Raw genomic sequence first — 13,532 nt, 5'->3', positions numbered from 1 at the left:
AACACAGTCACTTCAATGTAACAGATACTCTTTGAGGAGATGAATGTGACCTAGAAACATTTAAATGTCTAACAGCCTCTTGCAGAAAAGTCATTTCTGATGATGCACAATTTAGTTTATGTATTATAAACATGAAGTTGGTCCAAACCCACATGAAACATAAGGAGGTGATTAGTGACAGCCCACATGGCATCACAAAAGCAAATTGTGCCTGACCAATCTGGTGGTCTTCTACAATGGGGATACAGCATTGGTGGATAGGGAAAGAGCAACTGACATCATCTACCTGGACTTGTGCAAAGCATTTGACGCTGTCCCTCATGATATCCTTGTCTCTAAATTGGAGAGACATGGATTTGATAGATGGACCACTCAGTGGGTCAGGAATTGGCTGGGTGGTCGCACTTTAACATCATTGTTGGTGACATGGACAGTGGGATCGAGTGCACCCTCAGCAAGTTTGCCGAAGACACCAAGCTGTGTGGTGTGATTGATAAGCTGGAGGGGAAGGGATGCCATTCAGAGTGACCTCTACAGGCTTGAGAGGTGGGCCTGTGCAAAGCTCATGAAGTTCAGCAAGGCCAAGTGCAAGGTGCTGCAGCTGGGTCAGGGCAATCCTGAGCAAAAATAGAGGCTGGATGGAGAATGGATTGAGAACAGCCCTGAGGAGAAGGTCTTGGGGATGTTGATTGAAGAGAAACTCAACATGAGCTAGCAATCTACACTTGGAAGCCAACCATATCTGAGACTCTGTCAAAAAAGCATGGCCAGCAGGTCGAGGGTGGTGATTTTCCCCATTCTGCTCTGCTCTCATGAGACCCCACATGGAGTACTGTGTTCAGCTATGGGGCCCCCAGCAGGAGGCTCCTATGAAGAGAGGCTGAGATTTGGGGTTGTTTAGCCTGCAGAAGTTCTCCCTCCGGGGAGATCCTGTAGCAGCCTTCCAGTACCAAAAGGGGGCCTACAGGAAAGCTGGAGGCACTTTATCAGGGAATGCTGTGGTATTACAAGGGGTAATGTCTTTAAACTTAAAAGAGGGTAAATTTAGATTAGGCATTAAGAAGAAATTCTCTACTCGGGGAGTGGTGAGGCACTGGAATATTTTGCCCAGAGAAACCGTGGATGCCCCATCCTTGGAAGTGTTCAAGGCCAGGTTGGATGGGGTGTTGAGCATCCTGGTCTAGTGGAATGTGTCCCTGCCTGTGGCAGGCAGGGATTGGAATTCAGTGATACTCAAGGTCCCTTCCAACACAAATCATTCCATGATTCACAAGCAGGTAGAGAGAGCAATTGAATCTGATGACAGTATCCTAGACTGAGTGCAGTAACTAGATATGTGGTTCTAGAAAACATATCTCAGCTCAAGTTCTATATGAAGAGGAAGACCTTTAAAGAATGCATTTCATTTGGCTTGTTACATTATTTGTGTTTGTATGTGTGTCTGGGTATCTGTATTTAGTTTAAGAGATTTTTGTCTCCTCAACCCACATACAGACATCCCCCAGCTGTACCACATTCCCAGAGTCCCCTCACAGTCATATATTCCTTAAGTCTCTCTTTTTCTGATAACTGTTAGACCAATTACTGGTATGGTAGAGACAATATACCTGCTCTTACTTCAGTTCTTGGAAAATATTTTGTTGTTGTTGTTGTCTTATGTGTCTTTGGTTGGTTGGTTGGTTGGTTGGTTGGTTGTTTTTTTTTACATACAAAATGCACAATGTCTCAATAAACCTAAACTCAATTTTTTAATTAAGTACTCTGGTATTACTTTTTTAACATGTCCCACCATTATTCCTTAATGGATCTTAAACCTGAATAAGTTATTGATTTCACCAGCCTTGTGGTTAAATAGCCTTAGGTCAGTTTCTGCAGATGAAATTTACAGGGAAGCTATTTCTGTTTCATAGCAAAATTTAATCAATGAATTTCACTTTTAATGCTGGTTTAGAAAACTTACAGAATCTTTGTTTAGTTTTTATATATTTAGCCATAATTGAGTTTAATATAGAAACTGAAGCATTTTAGTGGTGTATCTCTTAAATATAGCTGATATATTTATTCAACACTTGTCTTGCAGTTCATAGACCTAGAGGTGTTGTAGACAGCTCCTATATCTTTGAACTGAGACAAACATGGTGATTTCACTTACTGTAATATACAAATATCCATGGTGCAAACAACAGTAAATACGATCTGACAATAGGTTTTCTGCTGACAGGAGTTACTTCATTAGGAATTCACAATTTTTTCAAACAAATAATTCCCTTTTCATTTCTGGTGACCTGGTGTTCAGCTCTTCAATGTGAGAAGTCAGAAACTTTAAAGAGATTAAGATAAATAAATATGAACATTGGAATAGAATCTTTGGTAATTCTCTTCCCACTGTTAACAGACTTCGTCCTTCTGTGAGCAATACCATTTCAAGCAAACAGCAAGCTTAACACCTAGGTTTCATTTCTCCTAGTTTATGGCTTACATAGACTCATCCCTTAAAAACACCATTGCATGTTTATTGAGCTAACTAAAACGTTAGCCAACCACAGTACATCCATGTTACTCCTTACATGGAGGAATTGCTTTATTCTATTCTTGAAGAATAAAATATTTTACCAAAATGTTTTATATGAAGTTACAGTGTGGCCGTGATAAATGGTATTCTTAAAATTTAGAACATGAACAAAGAAATGCTGTACCTTTTAGTTAAAAATAACAGGAACTTAATATTCTGTGTTTTAGATTTTGACAGAACAAGTGTGCACTCAAGTTGTTCATAAACCACATCCAGAGCCAGATTCTACAGTGAAAATACAAAATCCAAGTAAGTACTATATATTATGTTTGTACAATATATATATAGCTTAGATTTGTATTTGTTTTTGAAAGAATATGGTTCAGAAGGCAAGAACACTTCATTAGCATATCTCAAGTGCATTTGAGTTTCAGTTACTACTTATATTGGTTGCTGTCAGCAACTTTATTTTATTTTTATACCAAATGCTGTTAAAATGTGTTATTGTAACTAATTTATTCTTTCAAAGTGATTCTTAAGGTGGTGGCAACGCTGTTAAAAAACTCCACACCAAGTGCAGAGCTGATGGAAGTTCGACGTTTGTTCTTGTCTGATATGATAAAACTCTTTAGTAATAGCCGTGAAAACAGAAGGTATGTCACTACAAATAATATTTTCTCATCCTTGACTTGTGGATAATAGCAATCTGTTGTACTGTGTGTAGAGTTTTATACTGTAGATTAAATTGAATGTATAAAAATGAATTTAATAGGTTTGTGGTTTCTTTTCTTAATTTAGTAACTAGTAATTGGTTCTTCTGTTAAGAATATATTTCAAATTTTTCTGATCCTAAAGTACTTTTAAGGTTTATTCCTACGGTCAGATTGATTTCAAAGTAGATGCACCATGTTATTTTCCTCCTAATTTAACCTTTGTAACGTTAAAATAAGTAAGCCTGCTTTGGATATATTTTGACCTAATTATTTCACTTTAGATGTTTACTTCAGTGTTCAGTGTGGCAGGACTGGATGTTTTCTCTGGGATACATTAACCCTAAGAACTCTGAAGAGCAGAAGATTACAGAGATGGTTTACAACATTTTCCGTATTCTCTTGTATCATGCAATAAAATATGAATGGGGAGGCTGGAGAGTGTGGGTCGATACTCTTTCTATAGCTCATTCCAAGGTAAGAAATGACCCGTGGTTGTTTTGTTGTTGTTTTTTGTTTTGTTTTTTAAATCCTGATAACTCTCCCAAGGGGACTACTAATATGGTAAGATAATATTTAAAGTGATTTAGTGCCATCTGGTGGCTATGTCCATACATGTCAAGGTGGGATTTTTTGTCAAAAATTGCAGGTCCTCTTATGTGGAACAGTTTGTGAGCTGTATGTAATAAGTTGTTAAAATTCTCATTAGATTTTGTGCAGGTTCATGTAGTATATATTCATCTACATAATCTTTTTTTTTTTTTAAGGTCACATATGAGGCTCACAAGGAGTACCTAGCTAAAATGTATGAAGAGTATCAAAGGCAAGAGGAAGAAAACATAAAAAAGGGGAAAAAGGGTAATGTGAGCACTATCTCAGGTCTTTCATCTCAGACAACAGGAGCAAAAGGTGGAATGGAAATCCGAGAGATAGAAGACCTTTCACAAAGCCAAAGTCCGGAAAGTGAAACGGATTATCCTGTCAGTACAGATACAAGGGACTTGCTCATGGCTACAAAGGTGTCTGATGATGTGCTTGGAAGTGCTGAGAGACCAGGAGGAGGAGTACATGTGGAAGTTCATGACCTTTTAGTTGATATAAAAGCTGAAAAGGTAGAAGCTACAGAAGTAAAGCTTGATGATATGGATTTATCACCGGAGACACTGGTAACTGGAGAAAATGGTGCACTTGTAGAAGTTGAATCTCTTCTAGATAATGTATACAGTGCTGCTGTTGAGAAGCTCCAAAACAATGTTCATGGAAGTGTAGGTATTATTAAGAAGAATGAGGAAAAAGATAATGGTCCATTAATAACTCTGGCTGATGAGAAAGATGAACCTTCTACTAACAGTACCTCATTTCTCTTTGATAAAATACCCAGCCAAGAGGAGAAACTTTTACCTGAACTTTCAAGTAACCATATTTCTATTCCAAATGTGCAAGACACTCAGATGCATCTTGGCGTAAATGATGATTTGGGATTGCTTGCACATATGGCAGGTAGTGTAGATATAACATGTGCTTCAAGTATAATAGAGGACAAGGAGTTTAAGATTCATACAACTTCAGATGGAATGAGTAGCATTTCTGAGAGGGAGTTGGCTTCATCATCTAAAGGATTAGAATATGCTGAAATGACTGCCACAACTCTTGAGACAGAGTCTTCTGGTAGCAAAACTGTACCTAATGTTGATGCAGGAAGTATAATATCAGATACGGAAAGATCTGATGATGGTAAGGAAGCAGGAAAGGAGATACGGAAGATCCAGACAACTACCACAACCCAGGTAAGTTTCAAGTGCTGTAGCTATATATGTGTCTGATGTAATCACTGTTCTTTGTTTCTGAATACATCAATAGTTTGTGGTCTGAGTGATTTTTGAACTATATTTCCTTAATAATGTGAAAAGTTTCCATCTTCCAAGCCTACTTACTTTGAAAACTCCTTAACTCTTATGTCTGTATAGAAAATATCTCTTGCAATTGTGGATGCTCAACCTGGAGAAGAGAAAGCTCCAGGGAGACCTTATAGCAGCCTTCCAGTACCTTAAGGGGGTCTGCGGAAAAGCTGGGAAGGGACTCTTTGTCAGAAAGTGTGGTGATAAGACAAGGAATAATGACTTTAAAGTAAAAGACAGTAGATTTAGATTAGATATAAAGAAGAAGTTCTTTACTCAGAGAGTGGTGAGACACTGGAACAGGTTGCCCAGAGAAGCTGAGGATGACCCATCCCTGAAAGCATTAAAGGTCAGGTTGGATGGGGCTTTGAGCAACCTGGTCTAGTGGAAGGTGTCCCCGGCAAGGGCAGGGGATTGGAATTAGATGATCTTTAAGTCCCTTCCAACCCAAGCCATTCTATGGTTCTATGCTTTAATTTTAAAAACTTTAGCTAAGAGAATCTCTTATCCATTTCCCTTATTTCCTGTAGACAGATTAAGCAGTGCTCTTAGAATTCTGTTTTAAGCCTATTGTTAGCATGTCTTCTAAGATTAGAAATGAAATATCTCTATTTTATTATGAGATACACATAAAAGTTGTTTAGAAAGAAAAGGAATAGTTTAGGGATAATAGAAGAAAAACTGACTTGATTTCCAGACCAGAGATCATTATTGAAACAAGAGGTATCTACATTCTTCTCAGGGATTCTTTCTTGTCTAGGTATCTCTCTGAAAAATTCTAACTAGTGTTTTTGTAAAAGCCACAGTATTCTTAAAATGGGAAGTCCAAGAAGCATTCTTAAAATGGGAAGTCCAAGATAGAAGTCTACTCTTTGACTTTGTGCTTTTGTATCCTGTGCATGCTCTGTATGCACAGTGAAATATAGGATCACTTTGAACTTCTAGAGCATTGAATTAATTTACTCACTAGCATTGTTCATGGCCAATAGCATGTAATCAAAGATTGATTTTAAGGATGTTATTGGGGGAAAAAAATGACTTACTTAATATGTTATTGGGGGAAAAAATGACTAACTTAAAGATTTTACTATCTTACTATAATGTCCAGTATGTACACCAGTATTTATCTTCTAGGATTTTAAAGTCGGGTAGGCTATCTGAAATTATGGAAGAAGAGCCAGTGCTTACAAAAGTTGCTCTGCTTGATGCTGTGTAGTGTGTGCGACATTGTCAAAAAGTTTTAGAGCTACACGAAAGCTTACTCACTGATTATTCACACCAGAAGGTTCTGAAATCTCTCTCTTCTCAGTCTCTATTCTATGACAAGAACCTCTCTTTTGAAGAGAAGAGCAGATGAAACTCAAAACTTTTCATTCCCTAGACAGGTGTTATAAGAAAAATTTGGAGTTCTCCTGTTGCATTTTTTCAAAACTATGAAAAGCCTCATAACATCAGGGACAGAGTATCAAGCACTGTATAGGGATTATTATATTTGAAAGGATTCTATGTAATAAAGAATGACCCCTGGAAATTCTTGATAGGAAGTACCTTATTTTAAGTCTTAAAATTAAAACTGTTATTATCATTCAAACTGACAAATGGGACAGAATGCAGGAGAGCAAGAAAAAGGAGCAGATAATATTTATTTTAAGATGTGAGTTTTGTTTAAAGAGTAAAAAGCAAGAGAAAACATTCAATTTCTATATACAGATATGCACACGTAAACACAATGAATTGGTAAGATGCCTTTAATGAAAAAAAAAACCACTGACTTCATACTTGCTACTGTTGGTGCAACTTTATGACATTTCTGTCCTTTAACCTCTTTCCTTGATGAATTTCATGTGCAGTAGTTGATTTATAAACATAGAAATTCCTCATGAATTCCTAATGAACTTTTATGAAATCATTACAGGATAAGAAAACCAAAATGTTTTCAAATGCTTTACTCTTAGCTTCCCAGAAAATTCCTAGCAGATCATTTAGATCTGCAAATTATTTACAAACTGTGTACTCTTCCAAAGTCCAACTCTAGAAGTTATTTATCTCCCTTGATTCTCCATATGTTACTTAAATTATATTTCTTTCCCACTATTATCCTTGATAAAATATTATGAGTTAGTAGCCATAATATCTCTTTTAAACGATTTTCTTGAAAACAATTATAAACTGTGTAACCACCAAAACTGTTGTTATCTTCTAATCAGTTCTTTATGTGTTTGGAAATGCCCTGTGAACTGTAATGTCTCCATAGTTAAATCATTTATTTTTAAATGAAGTTAACTAATAAAAATAGATGGAAATATGTATTAAATATTGGAACTGTGTTGGAACTAGTAATCTCTAAGGTCCCTTCCAACTCAAATGATTCTGTGATTCTCGCCAAGGATTATCATTTTCATGAGTAAAAACAGTAATATAATTAGCATGTTTACAGTGAGGCTGGAGGCTCGAGTTTGGATTGCAGTATGTGTGGGCACTGCCACATTAGATTTGATTCCACTGGCTTTGAGATCACTGAAAACACTTTTGGTTAGGTTAGGTTAGGTTAGGTTAGGTTTGAAGATTGGCCACCCAAGTAGATATTTGGGTTTCATGGTGGTTTGTGCAATGCACATCAAAGCCTATTGTTGCAATTACAGAAGTATTATCTAAATAAAAAGCTATCCTGTTCTGGTGCAGTTATGATACCATTATTGTAAGTGACTTGACAACTGCATATAGTTGTACCAAAGAGGGAGCAAGTGGTATGCAAATGGAAATGATAACGTTTTTCTAAAAACAGATCTGCAATCAGTTCTCTACCTTATCAGTAAGCAGTAAGCATGTCTTACTACTCAAAGTAAGCTCAAGTGGACTGAAAGGAGGCAACAAAATGCCCAACAAAGTAGAGAAGGGATCTCCTCCATATTTCAAAGATTTAATGCCTTTGTCAATAGTAAAAGCAAACGCCAAAGAAAACACCAAAGGAAATATTTTTTCTGTGATCTGAACTATGAAAGAATGAAAATAGAACTGAAAGCACACTGCAGAAAAATATTTTAAAATATTCAAATCTCAATTAATTCCTGGAAAAAATAATAATTATTATTTAAAGATAAGTCTATTAATGTCTATATTTCTATTAATATATCAATATTCTAAGGAATAGATAGGAATTGGAAGCCAAAGCAACGATATTGATACGAACAGGTCAAACTGAATGAAAGAAACCTGCCCTGCTCTCAGAAATCTGGCTATAGATCAGATCAAAACCAGACTAAAGATCTAAGAAGCTTTCCAATTTAACTCCAGTGCCATTTCCAGGGCCATTTCCATTTTTATGTTGTTAATACAAATATTTCATAAATGTCTTTTTGCCTTTAAGGCAAAATTTAAAGTAGTATATAGAGATCAGGAAATGAGTATGTGAGCAAAACAAGTATATTTTCTATTTTTCCAGTCTAAAACTAATCTAATCTCACTTTAAAATAAAACCAAGGAGCATACTTTGTATTTCTTCCTTTCAGAGATGTTGTACAATATAAATAATGTCATTGTTATGAATATTGGCCTCTAATTTGGTCTAAATGATTGTTCTTTACTACTTTTTCCTTCACAGTTTTCTCCATCATAGTCTGTATCTTTTGCTTTTGTCATTAATCACCAAGAGGAAACAGTCATGACTATGTAGATATTAAAAGGGTATAAAATTCCCATTTTCTACCTGATGGGAGAATCTAAAGAATATCCTAAGAATCCATAAAACTGTTAACCAATTAACAAAGTGTAACAACATTAGATTTGGGAGTAGATTTGATCCTTTAATGATCCTGCTAAAAATACCAAATTAATAAATTGGTTTTAGAAGATGATGAACTGTACAGTGCAAGTACACTGATATCTTGAAGCCATCGCTATGTAGGTTGTCAGTTTGTTTAGTCAAAGAAAATTGTGCTATCTATGCAAAAGAATAGTTGTTTCCTATAAAGAAAATCTTGTCACTGCTGACCTTGTACATGCCGCATTTGGTCTTTTCTGTAATATTTCAAGTGAATAACCCAAATGTAAAATATCAGTGAATAGCTGAAAGGAAGGCAAGCCATAGCACCTCAGTGCTGATTGATTTGCAGTAGCTCCTTTAATGAATGATAGTGCCTGCACTGGAATATCTGTATCTCCAGTTGTTTGTGCTTGAGTCCATTCTTTCCTTTGTGCTTGAGACCATCCTAGATGGGCTCTGGCCCATCCTTTCTGAAAGTCTGTGAACCATTCAAAAACACATTACAGAAACTTAACATGATTTTTGAACTTCTTGTTAATGTAGGCAGTACAGGGTCGATCTGTCACCCAGCAAGATCGGGATTTACGTGTTGACTTGGGTTTTCGAGGAATGCCAATGACAGAAGAGCAGCGACGACAGTTTAGTCCAGGTCCACGCACAACTATGTTTCGTATTCCAGAGTTTAAATGGTCTCCCATGCACCAGCGGCTCCTGACAGACTTGCTTTTTGCACTAGAAACAGATGTACATGTTTGGAGAAGGTAGATGATTACTTCTTATTTAAATTCTGTTTTACATTCCTGTCAACAAGGAAAAATTAGATGTGTTGTAGAGGGAATGTTACTGAGATAATGGGAAGACAGAGAGTTGGTGTAAGCTGAAGTGCCGTACCGTATCTTGTATCTTTTCTTTTTGGCCCTTCCCAGCTTGTAACAGCTCTATATCGGGGGTAACAATTTCTGTTTTCTTCAGAGACTGTATAATTCATACATGCCTGACCAAACTGAGTTGCTGTCTCAGCTTATGTTTAGTGTTAGAATCTGTACTCATGTTTCACACCTTAGGAAGACTTGTGTGTCTGTTAATTGCCATTTTTTTTCAATCGTTCTAATTAAAAGAGAGTTTCTCTACCTGCAAACTGTATTAAAAACAAACAAACAAACAAAAAAACTGTCCCATAAATTTTTCTAAGAAATCATCTTTTCTAGTTGATAATTGTATTTTGCATGCCAGCTTCTGGTTGTAGTTAGTCTTGGTGGTTAGATTACTTCTAATGACAGCAATACGATCTCCTAGCTTTTTGCACTCTTTAACAGAGATACTCAGTAGCTTCTTGTTATCAGTACCTTTAGGTATAATAGACACTATCTAATCTCATTTCTAGAACACAGTAACTCATTTTCAGAAAACTTAACCTTAGTTGTATCAAATAATTAATTTATATTGCATTTAGTTTCCAGTTTGGGGAACTGTTCTGTGATAGTCACTAGGAAATAGGCAATTTAAATATATATATTTTGGAGAAATATTTTCTTTTGTCTTTTATGCTTATGTGACACTTCGAGATTAAAATTTTAGCTTGCATATTTTAATTTGAAGACTTTAATTTTTGTTGGCTGGCTGGCAACAAGGTTGTTTTGGAAAAAGGAACATAATAATAGGCCGAGTGTTCCTCAATATTTTCACATAGCTTTTTGTATTTTGGGGGAGTGACTGTTTCATGGGACAATTTCTTACCAGTTTGGAGTTGCTGAGATTTCAGGTAATGTTATTAGCATATCTATCTCGCAAAGCTTTGGCTAATGCTAAAGCTAATATTAGTTAATAAAGTTAATATTAGGTCAAAGTATCACCAGATCATCAAGTTTCTACTTTAAAACACCATCAGAAGCTTTCTTTGATCAGTACCACTCTAACAGATTAGCCTGCAGGAATGACAATTGAAAAAAATCAAGACAAAACGCACCTAAGTTCATTAGGTGTTATCAGGGCTACTTCACATGACACTGGTACTGTATGGTGAACTCTGTTAATCAACTGAATAATAAGAAACAATCCCATTGCTTTCAGTAGAACTGCCTCTGAAGAGAAGGACTGAGTGATGGGAGTAACAGGTTTTGAGCCATTGTTCTCAACTGTATATCTGAAACTGATCTGAAACTATTTTTCACTGGTGTGAAATTAGCAGTCAATTTGTACATCAGATTAGTCTGTTTATATTTTTAGACAATTTACATGCAAAGTTATGTAGACAAGGATCTACTTTATATAACAGAAACATTCATGTCTCTTTGCAAAGAATAAATTTACCTAAACTTTCACTGTAACTGTTTGGTTTTAATCCATCCTTTCTTTCCTGTTCTTGCAGTCACTCCACAAAGTCTGTGATGGACTTTGTCAATAGCAATGAAAATATTATTTTTGTACACAACACAATACACCTCATTTCCCAGATGGTAGACAATATTATTATTGCTTGTGGAGGAATTTTACCATTGCTGTCAGCAGCCACATCCCCAACTGTAAGTACAATATTTCCACCTAGTGGTCATATTAAAAATTGTTAATAATACAAACTACTGTTTGCAGTTGACTTTATTTCTTTAGGGATTCCTATCCCCTATCCACTAATTCCTTCAAAAAGTTGAAGTTTATAATTGAAACTGTTAAGCTTCAATGTTCAGAGTGTTTATAGTAATTTTCATTTGAAATGTTAATTTTATTAATGAAGTAGTACTAAGTAAGAATAGTAATATTTCATCTGAAAGAGAAGACCATTATTACCGTGTTTATGAATTATGGCTACTATGAGAAAAATCTGTGCCTTATGATGGCCACTCATTGATATTCATAAACCTGTGTTGCTTGGCCACCATCTGTTTGCATGCCAAATGATAAAGTCAACCCCTCGCTACACTCTGTTTACTTCTTCCTTCAATAGGTACTATCTTGTTACCTTTCCTTTATTTTTTTTAATCTGTTCTTATTGATATTCTTATCTACTCTTATGTTCTTAATAAGTTGTAAGTTCTTAGGTGAGGAGCAGGTAGAGTAGCCTAATAGCTCAGACAGGTTGAGTAGCCTAATAGAATGCTTCATGAAAGAAGGGAGAAATATTTTTTGTATGTTACATTATTGTCAAGAGTAAGTAATACAGTATTTGAATGTAAACCCATATCTGTGCGTGTAATATCTGTAACTACATCTTTCAAACTAAAAATTTTATTTTGAACATCCCATAAGCATTTGTAGCTAGTATTGGTCTTTGAAAGGGGAGAAAATGAAGCACAGAAGGGACAAAGTTCCTCTAAAGTGGTTATTAAGCACTGAGCACTGCAAATGTAACTTTGCAGTATAAGCTCAATCTCTTACCATTCATCAACTGAAATTACTTTGCCGCTCCTATTACTTCTAGGTAGTTAACAAAAGACTGTTTTGCACTATTTTATTTGAAAGATATGAAAGTATTGACTAGTAATTGGCTAAAATATGATTTTCAGACAGACAATTAATGCTATTTCTGCACTATTTTCTCTGTTAACTAGGAAATTATTTGCTGTTAGCAGAAACACAGGACTCACGGAAAAGATTTGAGTTTGTAGTCACAAGAATGACACTAAAATTGCTGAATAAAAGGTTTTGCTTGTTACATTTTAAAGAATGTTGACATGTATGAGAGTGTGCATGAACCCATCTTGAGATGAAGGTTGTACTTTAGATAAAAGGACATCGGGAGATATTTTTAGAAAGAAATCTTTTAGGCATCATTTGAAAATGAAGATGGTTTCTTTTTTGTCTTTCATACAAAATAGGCACAGCGTGAATTAAACTTTCATTCTATTGAACAGTATTATTGTTTTTAACTTTTTTGTCCTGGTTTATGACACTGTGAATCCCTCCTCCCTCCTACAGGATAACAATTTTGCAATTCACTATTTCCTTTATTTATTCTGAATAGTGTGTCTGTGTGTGTGTGTGTATATATATTTGATACAGCTTTATAAACTATATATCCATTTGTTAAAATACTGTCTGTTCATACTACCTTGCAACAATAGTAGTGATTTTCATACATCAATACAGAAGACTACATTTTCAAATTTGTGTATTATACATACATTTCTCCACTACATGGGGACTCCGTGTATTACTTAAGTGCTCAAATATACCATCTGTTTAGGATGATAAAATTAAGTTATGAAATATACTCATTCACTTAAAGATCAATAGCTGTTTTTAAACTGAATTAATCATACTCTTGAGGAGAGGAGAGGAGAGGAGAGGAGAGGAGAGGAGAGGAGAGGAGAGGAGAGGAGAGGAGAGGAGAGGAGGATTTATTCATCACTGTAAGAGACACAAATAGGCCAGCACATCCTTCCTCTTTCTTTGAGAAAATATTCTCCTTTAATATTGTTCTGGATGACAGTTACAAAGGGATTGGATACCCTGTTGGACCTCTTCTGAATATCCATAATATGATGAATTTAAAGTTTCATACTGCTTCTCAGACCTGTAATACTTTTGCATCCTAGAACTGCTGTGGAGAAAGTGGCTGATGTGGTGGTTAGGAATGCATTTCTTCTCAGACCTGAAAGGGCAAGGTAGTTTAGTGCTTACAGTCATTTACAAAAGACTTTATCTCACTCTCC

At 35.7% G+C, this 13,532-nt stretch overlaps 1 protein-coding gene across 1 annotated transcript in view; it reads left to right on the top strand.

Moving 5' to 3' along the window:
• The window catches only part of NBEA (neurobeachin), a 516,634-nt gene that overhangs the window by 161,312 nt on the left and 341,790 nt on the right, over window positions 1–13,532 (top strand). Inside the window, exons 19-24 of the mRNA XM_050714797.1 lie at window positions 2,740–2,821; window positions 3,042–3,165; window positions 3,507–3,699; window positions 3,990–5,009; window positions 9,427–9,644; window positions 11,252–11,405. Of these exons, the coding sequence (XP_050570754.1) occupies window positions 2,740–2,821; window positions 3,042–3,165; window positions 3,507–3,699; window positions 3,990–5,009; window positions 9,427–9,644; window positions 11,252–11,405 (1,791 nt within the window). The remainder of the gene's footprint in view (window positions 1–2,739; window positions 2,822–3,041; window positions 3,166–3,506; window positions 3,700–3,989; window positions 5,010–9,426; window positions 9,645–11,251; window positions 11,406–13,532) is intronic.

The sequence above is a fragment of the Cygnus atratus genome, chromosome 1 (genome assembly GCF_013377495.2).
Source record: "Cygnus atratus isolate AKBS03 ecotype Queensland, Australia chromosome 1, CAtr_DNAZoo_HiC_assembly, whole genome shotgun sequence".
Lineage (NCBI taxonomy): Eukaryota > Metazoa > Chordata > Aves > Anseriformes > Anatidae > Cygnus > Cygnus atratus.
This window is presented reverse-complemented; position numbering and strand designations above follow the sequence as displayed.